Source organism: Aulonocara stuartgranti, assembly GCF_965226115.1.
Source record: "Aulonocara stuartgranti genome assembly, chromosome: 17".
Taxonomy (NCBI): domain Eukaryota; kingdom Metazoa; phylum Chordata; class Actinopteri; order Cichliformes; family Cichlidae; genus Aulonocara; species Aulonocara stuartgranti.
The window spans coordinates 12,979,620-13,005,740 of record NC_138953.1 but is presented as its reverse complement, the minus strand read 5'-3'; the positions used below and the strand labels follow the sequence as shown (position 1 = coordinate 13,005,740).

The 26,121-nt window shown below is 40.1% G+C and overlaps 1 protein-coding gene across 2 annotated transcripts in view; it reads right to left on the bottom strand.

The window, feature by feature from the left end:
• mylk4b (myosin light chain kinase family, member 4b) overlaps positions 1-26,121 on the bottom strand; it is a 56,551-nt gene that overhangs the window by 10,680 nt on the left and 19,750 nt on the right. Inside the window, exons 1-2 of one of the 2 annotated variants that reach the window (XM_082509652.1) lie at positions 23,201-23,502; positions 16,145-16,397 (exon numbers count right to left, since the gene is read on the bottom strand). In XM_082509652.1, the coding sequence (XP_082365778.1) occupies positions 16,145-16,397; positions 23,201-23,259 (312 nt within the window). In that variant the 5' untranslated portion in view covers positions 23,260-23,502. Of the gene's footprint in view, positions 1-16,144; positions 16,398-23,200; positions 23,503-26,121 lie in introns of those variants that run through there. The other variant, XM_082509653.1, reaches the window with a different exon arrangement.

The window sequence follows — 26,121 nt, the reverse complement described above, 5'->3', positions numbered from 1 at the left end:
ACCTACTGAGACGTGACTCTGCACATTGACCTCAAACTTTTCCACATCTCAGTACAGTCTATCAGGAGTAGGCTGAGCGACAAAGCGCTGGCGCCTATATACTGGCACCCATTTGTCAACAACGGAAAAACCTGACCTATACTCTGCTCCTCACGCTGTTCCCAAGTACGGACAGCTCATCAGCTGTCAGGGTTAACACTTGTATCCCCAGTGGCTATTTGCTATTGAAGGTGAGAATGATAAAGGACACGGTGCAAGTGCAGACAGAATGCAAAACATATGGTTGAAATACATGTTTCCTTACTGAAGGAGATCAGTAATCCGGCAAAAGTGTTTTCACACTAAACTGCTTTATAAAGATTATTGCAAAGCCTCTGTTTGACATTAATCAAAGATAAAATACTGTAATTAGTCAGGGTCTAAAACGATATTCAGTGAAACTTCAGAAACAGCTCTCATGCTAAAGTGGATTACTGCAAGTAAACATATAGAAAAATCTGTTTTTTGTAGCTTTTTCAAGCAATTGCTTTGTACGGTGGCCCTAAGAGGTCAAACTGTTTAAGAAAACACCTGAAATTATAAGAAAAACAACTGCAAAAGCACATAAAACGCAACAGAAGTTGTATAAAACACAAAGGACGTAGAAAAAAAATGCAGCCCAAGCTCACAAAAAAAATAATCACAAAACATGACAAAAATACTATATGAGGGAGAAAAAGATGAATGCACAATATCTTCCATCTTTTCCATCTCCATCTGAGGATTCAGCAGTGCTGTGAAGGAGGAAAAAGATGGAAGAGATTGTGCATTCATCTTTTTCCTCCTTCACAGCACTGGTGAATCCTCTCCTTCATGCCTTCACTATCTCAGTGCAGTGTTTTGGTTTCTGTCACTTCAGGAGCTGGTCCGTCACAGTTTTGTTTCCCCCAAAACGCTTCTGTTGTGCTTTTTGACATTTTTTTTAATAGTTCTCTTCTATTTTATTCAACTTCTGATGTGTGTTTTATGTGCTTTTGGAACATTTTCACATTTGGTGGTGCTTTCTGAAGGTGCAGTACATTTGGCCTCACAGGGGCACCATAGTTTTGCACTTGAAACACCACAAACTAAACACCACAGATTCAACCACAAAGAGGTTTTTATATCTCTGTATCAACGGCCTGTTTCATAAAGGTATTTCTCAGGAGTTTTGCGGATAACTTGGACTCAGGGAAGAACTGGGTGATCAAAAGTCACTGTGTGAAAACAATTTCGAAAATATCTAGTTAAAGAAAATCCAGTCAGGATTCATTCATGAATGACACTATAGTTAACATGTCAGATGGCAAGGCCACCATTCTTTCTCTTGCTCTCTTTATTTTTTGTTGTCTTTAATTAATTAAAACATGTTCTATGTACGCTTGGTGTTCATTTTAAAGTAAGCTGCTCTGACTACATGAATACTTTTGTTAAACTTCAGTACTATATATGTTACAGCAAGTTAGCACAGATCTCAAGCATCTCTTTTGAAAAACTTCAGAAAGTTTTGCACTTAGCCATAGCCACTAAACAATGACCTATAGGAAACACACACAGGCAGTCAAATACACACATGTAATGACTCAAAAGAATTGCTGCCATTAAAATGCTACATACACACAAAAACACTGCATCTCAGGAAAAATTATTATTTTCAGGAGCTGTCTTTTTTGGTTTCTCTTTCTCTCCTTCAAAGATCCTTGCTTCGCCCAAGCTCAGTGAGTTGCTGCCACGCCGTCATGGAGAGTATTGACAGTGTTTATTGTTTCTAAAGGAAGAAGAGGTTACACAGACGTTTCCTGCCACTGCGGTCTTTTTGATTTACATTTGAGAATACTCAAATAGGAATGCCATGATATTTTATATGAAATAAACATCAAATGTGATATGCTGCTCTGTGGTCATAATTGCACTGTGTAAAACCTTTATCTTTTTCAAAGCTACTATTTGTGTAACAAAAAAAAAAAAATCAGACCAGATACATTTGAACAGCATTAAACAATTTTTTCACAGGCAACAACAAACAATACTGCTACAACAAAAAAATATTTTATTATTTAGATTATATTATACTGTCATATACTCAAAAGTATATTGTGCTTGTTTTAGAAATATATAAGTAAAAAGGGAGTAAACAGTACACTATTTTATATGAATGTATCTTCCTTTTCCCTACTTCTTTATTTCCTTATATCAGCATCAGCTCTGAATCACTGCATACTCCATAACAACTACCTTTTGTGGGGACAAATTGTGATACAGTAGATGGCTAAATAAATCTCCACACAGACTCCACAGTACAATAGCCAAGAGCCAGTAGGGTCGGAGCAGAGTGCTGGTAGATTGGTCTGGTGGAAGGTTTAACTGTACCCTGTCAGACAAGCTCTGAAATCCCTAGTCAGAAAAGGTTACATGGTAACACGAGAGGCTGTGTGGTACAGGAGCACAGTTTGGGAATGAGGCTGACGCAGCCTAGCCACTCTCACCGCATATAGAATTACTCAGCAGGAAGACACAGACAATTTATAATGCTTCTTCTACTGCCGTGGGCTTTCCAGTAATCCATTATCACTCCCAGAGCCACAATTATAGTCTGTGTCACACATAACAAATGCACGCCTTGGGATGGTTGCTGTTGTGGTAAACCTGGTCCATATTTAACAATGCTGTAGCTTGGCGAGGGAAAGCTGAAATAAGAGGGACATGGTAAGTAGGTAATTTACTTAAGTGATGGATTTTTTCATATTTTTGAGACAAACATTTTTTCCTAGGCTTGCTTATTTATAAACTAGAACACAGAAAAATGGTCTAAAATGTGTTTTCAGTTTCTCGAAATGACAGCAAAATATAAATGTGCATGTGTCAGTAGATTCATGCATGCCTTTTCTATATTTTGCTTCAAATTGATATACTTGAAAAGCAGTTTGGGTCAGGTAGACGAGTGTTTTAAAGGACATAGGAAGAAGTAGGGCTTGTGGATTAAATTGGTGCCTCCTATCCAAATGATTAGACCAGGAAGGGAAGGGATACAGACGAGACATTTTGGACCCACCGACAACAGCTCAGTGGCGGCTCTTTGAGCTTTGGCATGTTCCAGGGTGCTGGTCCAGCTCTGGGACCCCTGGATAATCCAGGGTTTCCCTCCCAAATGGCATCCCTAACCACATAAGATTCACCATACCATGAATATGACTCACACCACGCACCTTGCTGAGACCAAAGATAGTTGCATTCAGAGAGGGGGTCCTCATCAACCCAGCAGTGTGCTTGACCTGAACAGTAACGAACCACATGCACACTCTTCACACAGACTTCATTTTTACATTTTACATTTTCTTAGAGGTTTTAGTTTGAAATTCTGGAAAAACCCTGAAAAGCTATTTCAGCCCTGCATGCCAGCCAAAGTATGCAAACCCAAGATACCGTCTCTTCATAGTTGTACATTTGAAATAGAAAATTTCAACATATTTTGCACAATCTACACTTTTTCCTTACAGTTCCCTATTAGAGATTTAGTCGTTGGGAGCAACATGAGTCAATTTGAAACTAAAGTTTTGCTAAACCTGCACCATGCAAAGCTGTAGTGATCTGTTCAGCAGGTTATGTAACATTTTGCGTTTAATGACAGGATTGTTCCGTTGTTGATAGACCATATAAGTCTGGCGAGTAGATGCCAATAGGAACAAGTGCACATATTATCTCCGCAGCTCCACCTGCTGCTTTTTTATCTGTCAAACCTGCATGTGTCACCACTGGCCGATGACAGTCTGTTCTTTCCACAGTTTAGCTGCCATGATAACCAGATGGTAGATTTAGCTCTCAGCAGCCTCAGAGCTCAGTGGGACAGGAAAAAATTCTCTTCATAGAACAGAGGTGCTTTATTACGTCAGAAAAGTTTGTGTGTATGTGAAGCGTGTTTGTGGTGCAGGGGGTAGCGAGGATAAGCATGCGGACGTGTTACATGCTAAACAGCATGAATGCATAACCCCGAGTGATATCACACAAATGTCAAATATCAAAACTGTATCACATTCCATTTTATGCTAAACTAAAAGCTAATGGTTTAGATTTATTATATCAAAGCTTTTCTCGTACAGAAATCACACTTGCTTAAGTTCTGGCAATGGGCTCGGGCTCATTTTCATGATGCAAACATGCAGATAGACACAGTCCACAGGCACGAACCAGAGACACTTCTGGTATTTACAGGTAATTCAATAACCATGTTGATGCACTTAGGATATCTGGAGACCCCTAGAGCATCCTCCGCAATACTTTTTGGGCTACTTCTTACTTTGGGATACTTTGAGTGTTTATAGAAGGAAATATTCTACATATAAAATTGAAACAAAATCATTGGATATTTAAGGCTTATTATACACTAACTATTAGCTTAGGGCCACGCAGAGACAATTTTGCGAGATAGGATCTAAAAAGTTAAGCCGACACATATTTTTGTTTCAATGCCCCAAAACATGCAAAAGCAGCAAATCTGATACATCATACGTCCAGAGATGGTTTCAATACAAATGGGCTGTTTGGTACAGTCTGAAGTGAAGTCATTTCGTGCATTTTTGCTTTTCATGTGCTTTTTTTTCATAACATGTACCGCTGACAAATGAAACCCTACTTGTGACCCTCACCCTAAAAGTGAGAAGTATAGACATGCACATTCCTGAAGAGATTTGCTATTTATGTCCAATCCAATCTCATCACATTGTCACATCTGGGAAACGTTACGATGCAACACCATCATTTTCAGATAGACCTCCACAATACCCAACTCTTTAACAGAATTGAACAGAGTAGAAGCTGCATGTTTGCAGCGGTACATAAAAGTGTCTGACAGCAATCAAAGTAAGTGCTGTGATTTAAAAAAACAAATGGTGAAAGAGAAACACTTAAATACTTCTTCCTAAATCTGTTGCCGTAGATATATGTTAATGGATTTCTATAATCTGTAGTGATCTGGTCAGGATGTGCAACACTATCATTCTATAATAGTCTTTTAGGTACTAGTTTAAAGTAACATATAACAATGTAACAAGAAGCACTGCACACAGACGTCCACCAAATCAGCTCACTCTCTGGGCAGTATTTACTTTTAACAGAACAGCATTGTAATTTGTGTCTATTCATTTTGCTTTCTTTGTTGATTTTTTCCTAGCGTGGTAAAAATTAGCACAAAGGGCAGGATTTTGTTATTTGCTCTGTTGAAAACTATTTTAATATATGTGACATAATTTTTGACATAATTCCTTAGACAAAACAAGGGCAGTAACATACTTTTAAATAGCTCTATATAGTATTGAAAGACCTTCAGATGAATCTATTAATCTAGAAGGAGAGGTCAGAGGTTATTCACAACTGTGTAAATCTTTATACGATACTTAATTACAGCATCATATCGTATAATTACACTATGTAAAAATAAGTCTGGTGGCTGTATTTTAAAATCAAGTATTTTGCACTTTGGTCTTCTTGCCACTAGATGGAAGTCTGTGATCACAGACCCATCATGGACGGCTCTGCCATAGACTGTCTCTGGTCTATGCGCACAACTGTTGACTACTTGGGAATCTGGAAATAAAAGCATGTTGTCAGAGTGTAGCACCCAGCTGTTCCCTGGTTACTGTGACCCCTGACTTAATGCCCCTGTACAAACATTTAATCGCACAAATCCAAATAGTCAGTGCTTGCCATGGAAGATCTGCTGTACATGGTGACAGATCATAAACACAGCATCCAATCGCATATCTGTTTTACTGAGAGATGAAATTCCATGCTGGCTGGCATTCTCTTACTAACATTAGCTAATTTTGTTTTTGCCTCTTTCAGCACATTTTACATGCATAGCATTTTCTATTAAAGTGCTTAGCATATTTGATTAGTTGATTTAATTAAATAGCTATAATGAGCCCATGAACACTCATTTTACTTGTCCATTCATTACATGCTGCACTTTACATCCCAATGCATCCTTTATAAAGCAGCCTAATTAAGATGATGCTTCTCTCTCTGCTGTGTATTTTGTCAATGCTGATGCTCTGCTGCAAACTCAGGGGAAATAGTATAATCTGGATTAAAATGGGATACATTTTAAACGGACTCATTTGCTATTTTAAAAAGAGCAACACACATACTCTTAATCAGTCTAAAAGCTCTGCAAAATGTCCAGTTTTTACTGAAAATGCCCTTAGATATAGAATAATTGTTGTATATGTAATTTATATTGCTACTGTAAGCAACACAGGCCATTACTTTCCTTGAGATTAGTTTGCTGCACTCTGTTTATCTCAATAATGACTGACTCAGTCTGACTACTCAAACTGTTTTGACTCTCAGGTAAAGAAAAAATAGAAAAAATAAACATGTTGACTTTATAAACTAGTTTTAAAAAAACTAATCGGGTTATGTGGGCTAACAAATGAAGGTTTTTGTGCTTTTTGGACAGGTTTCAGTGGTTGTTCTAAATCTGCCTGCTTTAAAGACTGCTGGGAAGCTGTCTTGTTTGCTGTTGTTTTAACTACTATTCTTTAATCTGCTAATGTGTCGACAAATCCAAATGATCCCAAAGACAATAATGAAAAATGACTTGAATGTTTTAGCAGCATTTTCTCTCATTCAAAGTATTTCAGGCTTAAGGCCTGGCCAAGCAAGTTTTCCAAATGAATCGGTGCCAAATACCTGAGTCAGAGCCTACGCACAAAGAAAAATCCACTGAAGCTCACATAACAAATTAGGCTATTATGTGATTTCTTTCTAAGTGATTTTGTTCCCGTCTCTGTGTGGTCTGCCTCAAGTCTTTTGTTCAGTACTGTATATTTTTGGCATGAATCAATGAAAGTTTTCTGCACACTGTACATCACATCTCAATGATATTTACTGGAGATCTGCAAACCCATGCAGGCACAGCAAAGCTTTCTTAACGAGACTGCAGTGCTAACAGTCCACCACTGATCCGATCAAGTCACTGTACTGAACCTCTTTGCTAAAATGTCAATGATGGTGCATTTCGAAGCTTTTTGTAGCATTATTTTAGAAAAATACAGCCTGCTGTCGTATACAGATCGCTGAGGACGTCTGGGCTTCGGTTCTGGTGAGTTAAAGTCTGTATTTGTTCAGTCTGTCACTTAGCATTAATAAGCAGTTAGCATCAATAATATACACTCTATGAGAACACTTGCCAAAGATCTTTCAGATGGCTCTGGTAGTTGTGACTGTGCCAAATATGAACTAGTGAGTGTTTCCAACAAAATAAACATGTGGGTCAGCCCACATAAAGTAAATACATAGTACTGAAACAATTTGCTTACTACCTAGCCTTCATGGAGAAAACTCTTTTTGATAACCAGATGAAGAATAATTAGATTTCTCCACTTCAAACTTCAAAGTACAATAAACTCACACTTCTATGTACATGCCAACAATATTACCATCTACTGATAGTGACGCTAAAGAAATTTAAACCTAAAATTGTTTAACACATCAGCACCATTTTTTGATGATAACACCATAAACCTTGAAATTTCTCAACATTTAAATATAAAAGGTAAAAGGAATAAAAAAAGAAATACAGTGATCATCATTGTGTTAGAGCGATACAACAGGAAAGAAAAAGGATACGGAAATTACTCCTTTTGGAGCTCTGCATTGACACACAGCTTTGCCCGTGTATATTTATTTGTGTTTGTTGACAATGAAAAGTAAACAACTGGGGGGAAAAGTCTACTTCTGAGTAGAAAATAAGAATTAAAAGGACGGGTATGTTTCACCAAAACCCATTTTATACCCAACACCTGTTTAACAGAAAACAGCTTTTTAAACAGCCTGTTTTTGGTTTTAGGATACAGGGCAATAGTGCAGTAAAAGAAAAACATGTGACTATGTATCCACCAAATATAACTGTTTCCCAGCTTGCACATGGCATAATGTGAAAATATCTTTTTCAATATAAAAGTCATTAGTCTAAAAAAATGAATCTACATTATTTCTAAAAGTAGTTTTGCTCAGTTTAGACAATTAAGCCTATAAAACAAGGCGGCTCTCGGTTCTGAATGTCTTTCTTTGTGTTTTTTCATTGTGTCATGACTGTGAGACTCAAACCATTATGGGCTCTTCTCTATCCCTCATGTATTTGCATGTGTGCTAATTTTATCTGAGCTATGTGAGTGTGAGAATCTGAAGCTGGAGAAACTCTTCTCACATTAGTCATACTCACATGTATTAACACAAGCTGCAGTTTACTCTTCACAAGCCTCATACAAAAACCCACGGTTCAAATTATCTTATCAAATTCAGATGACTGGTTTTGATTGTAAACTTACAATACTGGATTTGATTGGCTCCAGCCTCCCCGGTGATCCTGAATTGGATAACCGGAAGAGGATGGATGGATGCATGAAAGTCATGGTAATTATTTAACTTATTTGCCTATTATATCAGCTACAACTGATCTGTAACACCAATATTTATACAAATTCATTTGGAATTTCATAATTGCATTAGCCAAGCATATTGTAGCTGAAATTTGCTTTTAAGACATTAAACCCATAAAAGCTGATCCCTGGACTCACTGTTTGAGAGAATGGGGCTTGTAGTGTAAAACTACCTTGAGTCTTTGTGGCAGTCAGTATGACAAAAGAGCTGAGTTACATAAATGTACACATTTGAACACTTTGACTTAATTAAAACAATTAAATGCCTCCCTGCTGAGGCAATTTTGTTTTATCAATGATGCAAGAGAAGGGAAACAAAACATTGCCAGTGTGGTGACTCTTCAGTTTGTGGTGTGTGAACAGCCTTCCTCTTTGTGTCTCATGCTCTCACACTGTTGTTTAATAGAAAATTTATGTTAAACAGGCTTTTTTCCACACTCCAGTTGAAGACAAGATTAAGGCTTTTTCCCCATTTCAGTCCCAACACTAGTCCTTTAATGTTAAATAGAATGCAAAAGACTGTACGTGCATCTCTTGCTTAGTTACGCACACCTGTCTGTAAGTGACAGCAAGATCTGACAATGAGGTGACAAAATGTTAACAGGATGAGAAATGTGACCATCCTGAGTACTATCACAGCTGTCCTGGTGTCATATGTCTCATAAGTTACTTTTAATTTAAAGATCACAGATTGCACTTTCAAACTATATATATCTTGATTGAACATGTGTACATGTATATTTTCATCATCTCTTTCTCATTCTGTCTTTCTCCTCCTCCAGCATTGCTCTGTCGAATGTCACAAAAATCACACAGTTTGATTACATTCTTACATCATGCATGAGTTTATTCTTAAACTAAGCGACCACTTAAAACACAGCAGCAAAAATAGAAGTGCTTACCAACAGAAATGTTCTTGATGTCCTTAGTATCAGTGTTATTGGACAAAGGTGAAATTCATTGACTCATTTACTTGTATCGAACTCCAAAAGTATCCACAATCACGCCTCGCGTTTAGCGTCTGTGCTTACTGACTGTTGTGGTTGTTGGTGTGTGTCTGGCAGTGATCTGCAGAGCTATAGCCGAGTTGTGTGCAACAGCAACCGCAGTTAATAAAAGTATGCTGAAAGCATGAACGAGTGGTCGAGTCTGTCGTGGATCTTTCACAGTAAGAAAACATAACTTACTGCAATCAGCAATCTACTGACATATGGTGGTGACATTTTACACACTGTACACTTAATATAGAGTCTATGAAAAAGAATCCTCCAACATTTAAAGTCTTTAATCGGGTTCACCGGTAACGATCGAATCACGAACCGCGAGAAAGGAGTCATGAGTTTCACGTGGTTGTGGGTAAGTAGCGGTGGCTGCAGTGACTCCAGACTTGCTTGCAGAAGTATGAGATGAGTTTGGCTGTAGTATGGACATATGCCGTGCATCCAGAGTGGGACACGATGACTTGAGAACAGTGTTTTGGATGTAAAACGTCACATTCAGCCATTTGTTTTAAAATTGACCGCAAGCTTCTGTCCATTACTTTTAGTTTTGCCTTTTGAAATCACATGATTCTTTTTGATACACCCTGTTAAGTAGCTATTATTTTATTATTTATTATTTTGTTCTGCTGGCTGTTTTTTTGTGCAAACACAACATTAAAGACAAGCATTGCATTTAAATTAGTGAACTTTGGCATGAATGGACCATTGCAATCGTTTAGAAAAAACCATGAAGTGGAGTTTGTTTTAACAAAGGCTTTTCCTACAGCTTGAATGTCATTCAGGTGTGCAGTGATATTTTCGATTCTGCAGAGGGCTGTCTTGCTTTAACACCGTGGACAGATTTCTTTTAAACAGGATTAACCCGCTGCACCTACAGGCTACGAATCACTTTAAAAACCCTGAAAGTTGCTGTGACAGTAGTAGAAATGATAAGCAGAGCTATAAATCTAACGGTAGTCGATCAGTGTGAGGAGAAGAAGACAGAGCAATAAAACGATTAAGCTGATACTGACAGACATTAACTGCCGAAGCACCACAGCACCCAGCTTTATGGGGAGTGGGTCACATTTACTTCCTGCTGGATTATGTTAACAAAATAAACCGGCTTACTGGACACAGTATGCTTAAGTGTGGAGGGCATAGGCTTGTCTGCATGGAGTGGTGGAGTTAAGTGCAGTTGGATATCAATATAGATGTCACTCCTGGTGACATGTGTTTGACGCATGTATGATGACGTTATGTTTTCCACTGACACTCACACGTTGCCTTCAGAGGCATGAAATGTGGCTTCACATGCCTCAATACTATTGTTGTTGTTGGGTTTCATTAAAGCAGCATGTTGACTGGGCGTCAGCAGTTCAACCTCAGTGCAGATGAAAAATGTCAGTGATGCCAGAGATAACTGAGCTGATTAGTCTTACTGCCACTTTACAGTTACCGTCTATAAAACGGACCTCATCAGTCAAGTCAGCGGACCACGTTCACATGATCAGAAACACAACTCTTCTTCTTGGAGTGAAATCAGACACTACCAACAGATAACACCAGCATAGCTGAGCTGAGATATTTTAGGATCTTCATTGCAAAGATATGATAATCAAAATACCTGCACGCAGTGCCAATGGCTTCTGCTATCACAAGCCACCAAAGTGTGTGCATGTGTGCTCTTTTAGCATGGAGGCCTTCTCACTTCAGATCATCCATATAGGTGCCAGTGCTGCACATTATTAAACAGAATCTGTTATTTTATTATTAACAGAAATTTTGCCAATCATCTGAAAGTCCAGAAAATCAGTTTGTGCAAAAACTAATACACATTAATTACTGTGGTGTTTATTCGAATCATCATTAAAACTAATTTGTTTCTCTTTTTCATTTCACTTTTATTTTACCTGGAGGTTAATTGATATAAGAATTTCTCTTACAGGACAGACGTGGTCAAAGCAACAATCACCACTAACAAACAGAATCTCAGAATCAGATTGCATCACTCTGGCATCAAGACAGCATCCCTCTGAGTGATAATGTGACAACATCCGTTACTTAATTTCTGCTTAATAGAGAGCTGCAGCTTGTCAGGCTCTAACATATTCCACAACATGAGCGATGCCAGATTTCCCCATTTCTATATTTCTTACTGTTTACACTTGTGCTGTTTAGATTGAGTGACCCTCATGCATGCTCCCATATTCACCTGTGCAGATGTAGCACAGCTGCATTGACCTAAACTACTGTCTCACTCTGTTACCTCTGCATCTGAAGATGATGTAGTCTTTCTTCTCTTCTTTGTGGAGAATAATTTCCACAGCCGTCGCCACAGAAAAGTGGCCACCAGACACACACTGCCTAAGATCCAAAGATCTTTATCCCTTAGGAAGTTCTCCATGATGGAAGCCTTCCTCTTCCTCTTCCTGTCCCCGCTGTCTGCCTGCACGGGCTGTCCGTCTTATTTCAGGCTCTTTGCTGGCTTGGGTGGCTGGCAACAAGATGTTGACAAGGGAAGAGGCAGCAGGCCTTATTTATGAAATAGCTAGGCTCCTGTATCATGTAATGCTAAATCGTTTGCTTGCAGCGGTATCAGAAGAGGACAGGGTTTCTGTGGAGTCGAGCCACCCGCCCACCCAGCCACCCATTCACCCTCCACCCGGCTTCCTCCCTACCTCCCACCACAGGACCTAAAAGGAGAGAACACGCTGTCTCTGAGACGAGAAGGGGACAGGTGGTGTAGGGTTCAGGGTGTCGTTGCTGTACGCAGAATCAGATGCCTGCTGCTGTCCCTGCTGCTGCAGGCATGTCAGTGAGACCCCTGTGGTATCCTTTAACTTCAGACACAGCACTTCATACATGTTTCAGCCCTCTTTAGTCTGCCTCCCAGGCAGCCGCTTTTTCCTACTTAAGCCTCACATATAGGCAAAGACAAGTGCATGCATCACTGCAGACACACCTCATGGCAAACAGTTACACAAGCATGCATGACTGGAAACAAACACTTGCAACTGAGTGCTGCTAAATTTGCATTCTCTTCAACAGCACAGGTGACATTAAAACAAGAGCTGAAGCTGAAGTCTTTGTAAGTGCAGTATGGTGTCCATAGTGAGTCAAAGACGGGGAAAAGGGGACCTTCTTTTTAAGGTAATATTGTGTATTAATTATTGGAGGTCATGTAAAAAGGAATATTTGTATGGAACTCTACGTAGTCCTATGAAAAGTGTGTTTACTAGCTTGGATCACCACATTTAGCAACAATAACTTCTCCGTATCACTTTATTATTTGTTTATGCACAGCTCCCTTAAGGTTCAACTACACCATTTCAGTCAGATTGAGGTCTGGACTTTGACCGGGCCATCGCAACATCTTGAGGTTTTCCTTTTTCAGTCCTTCTGCTGCTGATTTGCTGCCGTGCATAGGAACCTTGTTCTGTCGTATGACCAGTTGTGACAAAGTTTCAGTTGTCAGAAAAGCAACACCTCACAACTGACTCTAGAATACTTTGGTATACAGATGAGTTCATGGTAATTTTCTTGACGGCAAGGTGCTCTGGTCCCGTTACTGCTAAAAAGCCCCACCATTAAGGCTTGACAGTTAGCACGAGGTGTTTGTCCTGCTGTTTGGTGTCACTCTGCGTTATGGTCAGACATTTCTACTTTGGTCTTATTTATCCAAAGGACATTGTTTCTGAAGTCTCGTGGTTTGTTCAGATACAACTTTGCAAACCTAGGCCATGTTACCGTGTTTTTTTTAGAGAGAAGAGGCTGTCTCCAGGCAACCCTTCCAAACAAACCACGCATGTTTGTACCCTACAATAATATCTCTCTGTATAATTTCAGGGTCTTTACCTTACCGTGTAAAGCACTTTGAGGTGACTGTTGTTGTGATTTGCCGTTATAAATAAAAATGGGAAGGAACTGAATTGTTCTGACTCTTTGTTATTTTACTGTAATGAACTTGAACATAACACACTAAAGGCGGTTTTATGGTGCAGCAGAGTTTGGTGCGCGCTCCACTCGGGGGATTGCCCATCTGCCTGCAGAGAGATTTTGAGATTTAGCTCCTGTGTTTTTTGCTGACTTTGAGTGAAGTTGCTGGGATGTGAACTCCTGCAAAGACTGTAGCATTGTGTTAACACACCTGAATGCTTCAGCAAACTGCCAAGAATTTTATAGCGCTGCTCGCACTCGCTGTTGATCAGTCAACCGTGTGTATTTTATTATCAGCACCTGGCTGCTATTTATGATTTTAATTCTTCAGGAAGCAGTAAGGGTACACTTATTTAATGTGTAAAATTCTGAATTTATATTAATAATATAATAATGGATTGCATTATATAGCGCTTTTCAAGACTGTCAGAGCACTTTACAATTCCACTATTCATTCACACACTGGTGGAGGCAAGCTACAGTTGTAGCTGCTCTGGGGCAGACTGACAGAAGCGAGGCTGCCATATTGCACCATCGGGCCCTCTGGCAATCACCACTAGGCGGTAGGTGAAGTGTCTTGCCCAAGAAAACAACGACCGAGATTGTCCGAGCCGGGGCTCGAACTGGCAACCTTCCGATTACAAGACGAACTGCCAACACTTGAGCCACGATCGCCCCCTAATTTCACTTTGAAAAGAGGAGAAAGAAAGACAAAAGACTTCTCATGCTTGCCTATCTTTATAGAGTTGTCTTTATAGATCTGGTCAGTTGTACAGTGATAGTGGAACATGTTAATGTTTGTTTTTTTGTGTAAAGTTTTATTTTGCTGTTTTCATGTTTTCAGCTTTTTCTTAAGAATATTTTACTTTGGTGCTTCTAAATGTTTCTTTAAGAGATATTGAGACTTTTTCTTGTCCTCTTTGTCAAAACTTACTTTATCAGTTTGACAAAAGTGTAGAATAGACCTTTTCAAAAAGACAAAGGACTTTACAGGTGTTCACATAATATTGAAGATTCTTCACTGCAGCACTCTAAGGCAAGCTTGATTTAACAAGCAACAACAGTTGGGGGTGGGGGGTTAAGTGGTCATAAATGTTGCTGAGCAGGAACCCTGGGAGGACAAACATTCCCCAGTGGGAATATGAGGAGAACCTCTGCACAAACAGATCAGGGGCAGAAGGGTCAGCATTAGGTAACGATGCTGGTGGATCTGGAAACTAGCCTGCGATATTACGACAACATATAGTTGTTCCTAAGAGACAGTGTTTTGTGGAGCATTGTTGTGTGTAGATTCTATTCCACCACAGGTATAGTGTATTCTTAATTTGTCATTTATTACCTTTAAACTGGCTCCAAAAAGTACGCTGGTACAAACATAAAAGCCATTTTAGGCCTGCGTGTGCGCGCGTGTGTGTGTGTAATAATATTCTCCTGAGAAAAGCAAAAACTGGCAGCAATAATGTTGCCATTATCACCAAATTGCCAACTAAGATTTAAAATGTGACATATAAAATATAGCAGGCATCATTAGTTAGTGTACATTATCAGATTTTCTATACTCTGTTAGTCTTGCCCAAAATTGCCATGCAGTTCTCACAGCCTGGGCTTCTGTCATAACGTCTTAGTTCATTGTTTCTTACTCTTACTCTTTTTTGTCGTGCCTACTGTGTTCCTTCTATATTTGCCTTACTGAGCTGAGCTGATTTTCAGTGTTTTTATTGTTTTCCCTCATTCTTTTTGATGCCCCTGTTAGAGTCTTATTGAGTTCACCTGTACTTCATGATCCTTCTTTCTCTCCCTGGTGCATTTTTGTTATTATTCTTTTACATTTTATTAGTTATAAGTTGTCCTGGCACACTAATTTTTCACATTTTACCCCTCGTCTGTGTTGTCTGTCCTCTTGCTTGTGTAATGCACTGGTGTAGCCTCTTTTCAGCATCTAAAAGAGTTTAGCACACAGCTGGAATAGACAAATGATGGAGGGAGGAGGACTCTTGCATTTTAGTGCTTTACAATGTAAATAAACACAAATCGTCTCTTTACATGTGGACTTCAACCACTTGCCTCAGTGGCACACACAACAGTCTGCCGCTTTTTAAAAAGGCTGCTTTGTAAATAATGAATGAAGCATTTACTAATACGTTAATAATGCTTTATAGTGTGTAGTTATTATAAAGTGTTACCATAACAAGTTATTAAAGTTAAAAAATAATTTTGACAAACTAAGATTGACTTAGAAGCAAGCGTATGGACATTGACTGTAGCTCATATTCATAAAGCGATCAATCCTAGAAGTATGTATCCACTTTCTAAATAAGCAGAGCAAAGCAGTCCAGGGCTGCCATCTTGTGGCAACTGGAGCTGTATCCTGTGAAGAGCCAAATTCATTTCAGTGTGTGGTTTTATGTACTGTATGATAGACGGGCAGAGTTGAGGAGGTTCAAGTGAGCAATAAAAAAATTAAATAGACCTGCAGCGCCCTCTAGTGAGCTTGCTGTACTTCACCTGTCAAGGCCTCTTGCATGCCAACCCCAGTCAATGAATGCTACGCTTTCTATGAGGCGCTGTGAACTAGAATAGTGTCTGAGAAGCTGATATTTAATTGTCAGTTGAGTCAGGAGTGAATAGAGAACCTTTTACCTAAGCCGATTAGTGTTGAATAAAACAACACTGAGTGATCCAAATCCAGATCAGTGATTCACCCGATCACAAACCTCAGTGTAATGTGTGAACAATAACAGCGAGGAGTGTAGAATGAGTGCATATTACCTGTTGGTTTCTTCCCTCCAGCTCCACATGTTTGAGCTCCCAGAAACAGCGCATGGTCTCCACCTTCTCCAGGTGTCGGTAGAAGGCCAGGCGGCCCAGGCGGAGGCTGTTGCTGCGGTTGCGGATGGCCTTCAGTCCCTCCATCTTTTCAACAATGGGAGACATGGGTATCGGTGGTGGTACAGCTGATGGGGGAGGTTTTCCATTTTTATTAGCAGAAAGGGACTCGTTACAGGGAGTCTTCTTGTCCGACCTGAAATTATGACAACCAATCATGAACCCACTCGATAAAATCTGCTGTTAGAATCATTAGTCTTAGAAATCAACACAAAAAGATTCAGTTCAGTTTATATTTGTATAGCTTTAAATCACAACAGCAGTCATCTTAGAGTTCATTATATTGTAAAGTAAAGACAATAATAACCTGGATCTCATTCCTCACCACCTCCTGAGAGACAAACATCAATGAAAATCTAATTTGAAACCACATACAGGTAAAATTATAGTTCAATTAAATTAAATTGTATTTATATAGGTCCAAACCACAACAACAGTCACCTCAAGCAACCTTATGATGCAAGAATAAGACCACAGAATAAAGCAGAGAAAGCCCCAACACACGACCCCCTTTTGAGCAAGCACTTGGTAACAGTGGGAAGGAAAACCTCCCTTTTAACAGGAAGAAACCTCTGGCAGAACCATGCAAACAGGCTTTTGTGACTGGTTTGCTAATGGCGGCTCTGAGATATGTAAAATATTAAAATGCCTGTTCTCCCTGATGCCCCCTGATATGAGTTACTGGATCCGCAAATCATTCATCAACAGGCAATGGGTTTTTTTTCCTAAAGGGCAGCTGACAGACAGAAGCACATAAAACACATGCGCAAATGCACAATCACACAACTGAAATCCAGGCTATTTGCACTGCCTTTTAAATACTTTACACACAATACTCTGTCTTTTCCTTTATTAGTATTTTTATGGCTTCAAATTGTTTGAACACTTTTCATCTAAAGTAATGTAGCAGGAAAAAAAATCAATCTGAAGCCTTTGCTTCCACTTTGGACGTTTAGAATATCATGTTAAAATCATCCATCAGGGAATATGATTAAAAAGAAATTCAGAATTAGAACTGAGCCAAGGTGCAGACAAAACGTTGCCACTGTGACTCTAGATAACTGAAAACTTATGATGCAGAGATCATGTAAATATAAACTGACAGACAGCAGTTCTGTTCAGTGATTTGAAAATTGCTTTCCCTGTAGTAATGCCACATGTAATATCAAAAGGATTGATACCTTAGTATTAGCAATATACTCTTGCTCGCTCTAATCTACACTGTTGAAATAGCTGTACATCCCATACGCTTTGATCCAGGCCTCCAGTGTGAAGCAGTATGTCAGATCCAAATGAGATGACTGATGATGTGGTGGAGAAATCCACTCTGACGCCTGCTAGCGACAGCTGGCTTTCTGCTGTGCTCTACCTGTTGAGCCTCTAGGGAAGTCATGGAAGATCACTGGGGATATTTATACCTCTAGAGTGTAAATGTTCCAGCTCTTCTTGACAATTACAGAGGCCAGAGAGTGGCTGCAGTTTCAGCATGGTGCATAAGCCTCTAATGCAACCTGTGTGTAACAGCCAGAGCTGTTCCTCAGCATCAGAGGCTTTCTCGGGGTAGGATTTCAGCTTCAGTGAACCAACAGAGTGGCCATGGATGCACCTGTCACTGCTTCTTATATTGGCCTTTTTTTTTCTTTTTTCTTTTTTTTTACATTTGGTGATTTGTTAATAGTGGGGATATATTTAAACTGTATAATTGTTTTCTTTTATTTCTGTTCACCTTTGAATTGGTTTGTGGTAAATTGATCATTTAAACTTAGAGGTAGATGAAAGTGTGAAAATGTTTGAACAAAGTTTGCATATGTAGAATCGCAGGAAAATAACAAGTCACTTTTAAAGTGCACTTGTAAGTTGTACTCCCTTCTCCAAGAACTTTCAATGAGACACGTCGTAGAACATTTGTGTGAATACTAATTTGCAAACGATCATTAACAGTTAGAGGCAAAATAGATCAACATCGCTATTAAAAAAAACCCAAATAACTGCATTGCACTTATTTGACTAAATGACTGTATTTATCTACTCGGGATGAGGATGGCAGTTAGCAGGTGGAACACAAAGCATAACTGCAGTTCATGCAAACAATGGACAACATCCTGTACCTGCAGCCTTTTGCTGAGGCGCTTCTCAAAACCAACATCCTATAAAGTGCAATTATTTACAAGCTATGCCTCTGGCTGCCACAAGGCATATCTGGCTTCATAGTTTTTTGGAGCTCACTCTATTTATAGGCAGCAAAGTATTTGAATTGTCAAAATGTCCCGTGACCTGACATTATTAGTACTTTAATTAAACTCAGTCAAGGAGAAAGAAAGAAAAGAGTCACGTGTGATGAATCAATGAAAACATAATATGTAAATAAAGATGTCTGCAGCTCTTTTTTAAAAATAAGAAGTATTTAAAACATCCTGAAAGGAAGGAAAGGGAGACTTTGTTCCTGCTTAGCTGAATACAGAAAAATTCCTTCATAATACTGATTCATGGAACCAGCTTTCACAATGACTTTTTAATCAGGTGTGACCACACACAGTGCATATGGCAAAAGAAAACATGTCCACCACTTTATTTGTCAGTAAACCACGACTTCCTTTTACAAATTTCATCCTATTTTATCCTTGAGTGATGCTTAAAAACAAGTTTTGTTGGGGAGTCCATGTAGCTAAATCCATAAATATATTAGGTTTTTGGTGCCTATGAGCAGAACATTGTGAATTTTACATATTACTAATTGAATGCAAGCCTAAAAGCTAAGAACTATTTCTGCCACTCACTGTGAGACACACTGCCAACTGCCCTTCCTGTGGCTTCAAATCTATCTTGAAGAGGGCCTGTTTTGACTGTCAGCTGGTGCTGAGACGGCCCACAGCCCTTGCCTGTCCTGTTTGCTCTGTCAGACAGGCTGACCCTTCGGTCATTTGTTTTATAGGGCTTTATTTTGGGTTCTCTGTAGTGCAGGGTGAAGGTCAAGGGGCGCGCTATCACCAGATATGGAAAAAACCTCAAATGGTAAAACCATTAGGAGGCATGAGCTATCAAAAGGCTTGTTGCCAGGTGGACAGGAATTAAAACTGATTAGTTTGCTTTCCATTGTGGTCGCTTTGACTCATTCCGGTTGTTGTTTCAGCCGCCCATTACATAAAGGCATTGTGGATGCGGCTGTTTCATGTACCCCCTGGCAGTGAGCATGTCCAAGCACTGCTGTAGTTTGTGTATGTTTGCTTAGCTTGGCGGCATTTAGTAATCCCTCTCTATAAAATGGCAGGGGGGTTCCTATCTGTCTTCTCCATCCTAATCCTTCCATGTAACCGACAGGACAAACTGCATGTGTCTCATAACTCTTAAAGTAGCAATGAATCATGAAGACCCTTGGGACTGTTTGAAGCCTCAAGTGTATGTTTAGATGAGTACCAGAAAACTGTTGGCATCTTTCAAAACCCCCTATGATGCCAAGTTGGCCACAAGGGTACAGTAATAACAGGAGACATCAATGTCCAAACCTGCCTTTGAAACCCAAGCTATGTCCATAGTTTGGGTTTCAAACTGTCCATAGTTTTAATATATGTATGATACCAATACTAGCAGGAGGAGACAGAAATGAGGTGTTTTTCAGGTGAAACTATATCTTTGTGTTAGGGATTGTTGCCAAACTCTGTGTCTATACACAGCTGTAGGTTTATTGTAACAGGTTAATTTTACAAAGTACACTGAAAAGAATCACAGTGAGGGACACAATGAAAGACAGTAGCAACAGGTGGCAATAAAACACTCCTCCCTGTCTTTTATGCCTTCTCAAATGATTGCCACAGCACAAATGCTGCCGGAGTAATAAAGTTTCCCGTCACTGTAAAGCACTAACAGGGCCATTCATAAATAACCTTAGTGGACCCTAACTGTACCCTAACCTTACTTTAGGACAGCGGTTCCCAAACTTTTTCTGCTAGGCCCCCCTTTGTTTTACAAGAAAAATGTACAAACACATCCTCCAACCACACACACCCATATTTTGCTCCATTGTGTTTATTTCACACCTCAAACATTTAGTAAACAATTAAGCAAATACAAGTAAACTGCAATAAATTACAGGTAGTAAGAAAATAAACTACTAACTCTTTTACGCTACGTCCGCACCTACACGTGTATTTTTGAAAAACGCAGCTGTTTCGTCCACACGTAAACGGCGTTTGGAGTCACCGAAAACGGAGATTTTTTAAAACTCCTTTTTTGCGTTTATGTGTGGACGAGGAATACAGAGTTCGCCGCGCAACGTCAAAGGTATGTGCATTTTTTCACGTCACGCTGTGCGCCACGTTATTGTTTACATGAGATGAATTGCAGAATAGCAGATAGAGACAAAATACTGTTAATCTGACTATCTGCAGGTTTTACACGCTTACATACACACACGCAGTTACTGTCCCTCCATTTAGAAAGGCAGAGGCGTCATGGTGTAATTATTTTACGTGTAGTTGTTTTTTTTCCCTGTGTAATAATAAATAACGGTGGGATACTGTTTGTCCGGGATTTGAACCGAGGGAACAAATCGTGGCAGGATCAGCCTGATATTATTTGTATCCCGCTGTAACTTTACTGTATAAAGAACTAACATCTCCAAAATGTCAGGAGTAGTTAGTTATTATCAAGAATGTGAGATACTGTTTGTCCGTGATTTGAACAGCCCAGCGCTGCTCCCGACGAAGGGAAAACCAATCCTGCAGGGAGACCTACCTCGGCACTTGTGCAGGTGAAACCAAAGGGAAGACATGCTTCACCATATTTTCTAGTCTTTGGCTTAGAATGAAGTTGGTTTGGAAACATATTCAGCGCCCCCCCTGCAATGGCTCTGTGCCCCACCCCCACCCCCAATTTGGTAAGCTCTGCTTTAGGATATCTATATATATCCACTTTTACAATCAGGTAAAATGTGTTTAGCAGTGAAGTGTAGATCTGACATGGACGCCTTTAAAAAACATGGATGCCTTTCTTTTTATAGTGTCCAATACAAACATATGTTTGGGTTCCTTTCAGCTCAAAGACTGGAGCACAGGAAGGAGAATTAATCAACTTTTTCCAAATAGAGCACCGTGTACAGATTTGAGTCACAGTGAACAAATTCTGCACAATCAGTGTTTCTTGTGGCAAATTTTCAAATGCAGATCCAGAAATTATCTGCTGCTAGGTACACACACTTTGTAGTCACACTTAACTAAGATAACATTAAGTGGGGCGAGGAGACACAAAGTCAGCTGCACTTCCGTTTGCTTGCATTGTGTCCACATGTGGATGCATTTGTGTATGCAGGAAGTACCCATGCAGCCATGTGGAGGTAACCTAAGGCCAAGCTCTGTTGGGCCGTGTTTTTTATCATGCAGGCATGACACAGAAACACCAATAGGGCAAATGAGAGACCTGTTTTAAGTGTTAGGCCAGAATAGAAGGCCTTGTGCCAGTCGGCTCAAATGGGGGTGGGGTGGTGGCTTGGAATGGACAGTCTTCAATCCCAGGTTGCTATCTTTCTCTCTGGGGCCTCTGCTGTCCTGGTTTAGTAGCTGCATGGAAACAGCCATCAAAGCCTATAAACCACAGGAATGTGGGGGAGGTGTCTGTGTGTCTATATGGAGAGTAGAATATTAGGGAATATTGTCATCCATAATCAACCATATTTGTGCCTTCTCTCACACCAAATGAATGAATAAAAACAGGCTATAATATGTATATTTAAAAAAAAAAACATACAGTATTTAAAAAAGCATAGCTTTTTAAATTTCCTCAGTTAAAGGACATGCTACTCAACACCAGTGCTGATCACTAATAAAATGAAACAGCAATGCTGAACCTGAATCCCAGTCCACACTGCTTAATTAGAGGGGGCACTCAAGGGGCAGCGGTCATTACAAATGAACAGGCATCAAATTAAAAGAGTTGACCGCCCGACACTATGATATCAAGTGATCAGCAGGTTTATTTTTCTCCATCTAAACTCGACATTCTCTCCTTTTTAGCTTGCCAGCACGCTTTCATCACAGTTAAAGCCAAGGTGTGATCTGCCATCGGACTGTGGAGGTTCTCTGAGGTTGAAGCCAATTTGTTACTGAGCCCAGGCAACCCTGACATTCCATTGCAAGTGCCATATACAATATGCCTACATGCGTATTTAAATGCGTTTTAGGTGCATGGAGTTCATATGAGCACTGCCTTCTCAAAAAATGCGCAAACTATTTGCGGCCGTTGCATTAGACTTTGTGCAATCAAACAGCAGTTTCTCATATATACATGCCTAGTACGTATGCAGACTCTAATCTGATACCCATTAGGCGTATTCAGTGCCCACATCCCCTCCAATCCTTCGTGCTGACAACTACTCAGCAACCCAGGCAGTAACAGAGTGTAACCGTAGAACTTCCACACAGTGCACTTTCCAGTTTCGCCAAGAACAAAGCAGTGCTCTCCTTTTAGTCCACATCAAGAACACCTGCTTTCTGCTTTGAAACAAAGTTAAGTAGACTTCATTAATCAAATGTTCCCAATTTACTGCATTGTTACACATAAATACAGTCATGGGAACCCTTTAACGGTGTAAGAAAGAGATTTGGGATAAAGACTTGTTATATTTTACATTTCAAATATATGTTTTGTTTTTTATTTTTTCAAATAGTTTTTAAGCCAAAGCTTCCCAGAGAGTAAATCTGTCTCACATGCATACAGCATATGGGTAACTGGACAAGCGGCATCTTGCACTTGGTGCAAACGATCCCACAGGAGAAGAGGTGTTAGAATTCAAAACACGGTCATCATGCAAGTTTAATGTTGCTTTGCATTTCTTGCCATTAACAAAAATAGTCACTATCAAAAATGTTTCTTTTACTATTTAAGCGGTGAAGGATTTTCCACCTTTCTCCACAGAAAATCCTGCAGTGGTAAGGAAACAACACTCACCCTGGGTGCACATTTGCAATCACCAGAATCTTCTTTTCCTTTCCTCCCATGTCTTTCATGGGTGTGATGGAGTCCGTGTCTCCAGGTTGCCTCTCTTCCTCCACTGGTTTTCGTTTTCTTCACCAGATACTGGATGTGTTGCTTTTATTTTTTTACTTCTCTACATACACGGAGCAGCTAGGACGGAGTGACCAAATGTGACTGACAGACTGACAGATGAGGACAGATAACTCAATGGGAAGCTCTGGCTGCTTGTGGCTATCTGCGCCGGGAGCCACAGCCGCCCCGGGATAAGCACCAGAGGAGGGCGGGTGAGGGAAAAAGAGGGTGTGAGGGAGGAGGGTGGGGGGTGTCTGCTCTGGGACTCAGGGACCACAAGCAGTGAGAGAGTGGAGGAAGTGTTCCAGGGAATGTGGCTTATTATAATGGAATGAGCGGAATGCCAGAGTGCCGTGTGTGTCTGCAAGAGGAGGGATGATAGACTGAGAGAGACAGAGTGGGGGGAAGCAAGAGGTCAAAAGAGGGAGGGAGCAAGGATACAGACTGAGGTTTTAAAAATGTCTACTTGGTTTATTGTTTACTTTTATGTTTAGAGCAACATTACTATTTGATAGGAGTCACAAGTCTTTCCTCTGATCAACTGACTCTCGTTTTAACCCTGTTTTGGTCTCTACCACCTATTTGATTGTTTTCTTTGTGTTGATGATGTCCTTTTTATCTGCTGACGGATATGACATCATCAACAAAACAGTAAAATGTCAAAGATATGGAACATTCTAACAAATAAAATCCCTCTAGAGCTGGGGGTTATATTGTGTATCTGTCTAACTGGCATGGAAGGTCAAGTATTGTGAGTTAGGTTGTGTTAAGTTTTATGAAACATAAGACAGACTTGTTTGAGTAAAAGAAACCAACACCAAAATTCATTAAGAGTAATATAGGACAATAGAGAGGGGAGATATATGGGGAGTAATGAAACATAATAAGCACTTGTGCCCTTTGATTTCCATCTGTTAAACCCATCTACTGGTGCCTGAGACACAACATGAAAGTGATCCACTTTCTCCAAGTCCCAAGCAGTCGCACAACCTGACTGTTGACATTTGATCATTGCTGTCTTTATTTACATATCTAATGAGTTGGGATTTGGCATCTATGGGTGGGCAAGGGCCAAAATGAAAAACAAACAAATCTAACATAACCGAAAAAACCTCGCATGCCTAAACCTACTGGCAGACATACTTGTTACAAGAGACGCTGGTTGGGAGAGGAAGGAGACAAGTGATTCCCCTTCTGCCGTGGCCCTGCCGTTAGGCGCCTTATGTTGTGGACTATCAGAAGCCGGTTGAAGAAGCTGCCACCTGTTCCACCAGTCATCACCTCACCCGTGTTCCCTCTGATTAACACACGCATGCATTCACACCTGCACTTCCTGCAGTTTCCACATTGTACAGATTTTCGCATGACTGAGAAAACAACTTTGTACTGGACTTTTATCCATTTCAGCTGAAGTCACCAGTGCTGAAGCTGCTGAAGGGGAAGGGTGCAAATAAAGCCAAACGCTTTGGGGCAAGAGTTCTTGCCTTTCTCCAGCAGAAACAGGAACTTCCTGACAGTATCAGGATCAACTTATACTGCTGTCAGATGGCTGGGTTAGATTCATCTCCATCACTTGAACTGTTTACCATTCCACATTGCTCCCACATGTCTTCATTCTTTTCTTCTACTTGTTTGTCAGCAGCATTTATAACTGATGAACATTTGAATTATGAGCCACCTTTAATAAACACACTGTACAAAAAAAGGCTTTTAAAATGTTATTTCTGAGACATTCCTAAAATAATTGCATAGAAATCATATTTGTCAGTGTAGTCATTAAAGGTGGTGATTAGCACCTGTTTTTGGACTGGGATAATAATAGTTTACTTGATGCAGGAGCAGTTGCAGAGATAAACTGAAGTAAAAACATTTTTGTATTGGTTGGCAGAGTCTCCAAGTACCCCTCCTTCTGTTTAATTAGGGCCCGCAACTTTTCTTGCATTCCCATCAATGGGAAAACATTTCACACCTGACATTTGCATCTTCTCTTTCAGGTCATCCAGTGGGACACCAAGACATTCCCAAGCCAGCTAAGACATAGGCCATGTCTACAGTAGCCTGGATAAATTTGAAAACGGCGTAAATGTCTGAAAACGCTCCGCATCCACACTATATCATTTTCAGTCGTTTTCACAGAGTTGTTCATTCACACTGAAACGGCCAAAAACGCCTACGTTCCAGTACTACGTATGCGTGAAACGCAAGACGATTCGACCTGCCTCATTCCCGTCTGCCATTTATTTACTTTCCAGCTTTTTGAGACATCGCAGCAAAATGTTGAGGAGAAGCACCGAGTTTTTTAAATGGACTAACAATGAGGTGGAGTTGTTGCTGCGAGTAACACAAAAGTACAAAGTTGCAAAAGCGAGTGAGAATTAAAGAATTTGAAGAAAAGCTATCTGGAGCATGTACAGACTGATATTAATCTTTAATAGGGCTGTCAAAATTGAGAGCAAACAAAACAACTGCTGTGTAATGCCCTCCTATCTTAGTTTAATTGGTCACATGACTGCATCACATGACTAAAATGTGTCATCGTTTTCGAAAAGGTTCCGTTTTTGCTGTCCACACTGTGACACGAAAACGGCGTTTTCAAATGTATCTGCTTTGGAGAGTGTTTTAAAACGCTCCGTGTTTTCCTTGACCTAAAACCGTCTCAGTGTGGACGGAAAGCCAAACGCACCGAGGCCTCCTCTTGGTGATGTTCAAAACACCTCACCTATGAGGTGTCGAGGAGGTATCCTAGGCTACGTCCACACTAATGCGTTTTCGTTTGAAAACACATCGTTTTCTCTCAGTTTTGGCCTCCCGGCCACACTGAG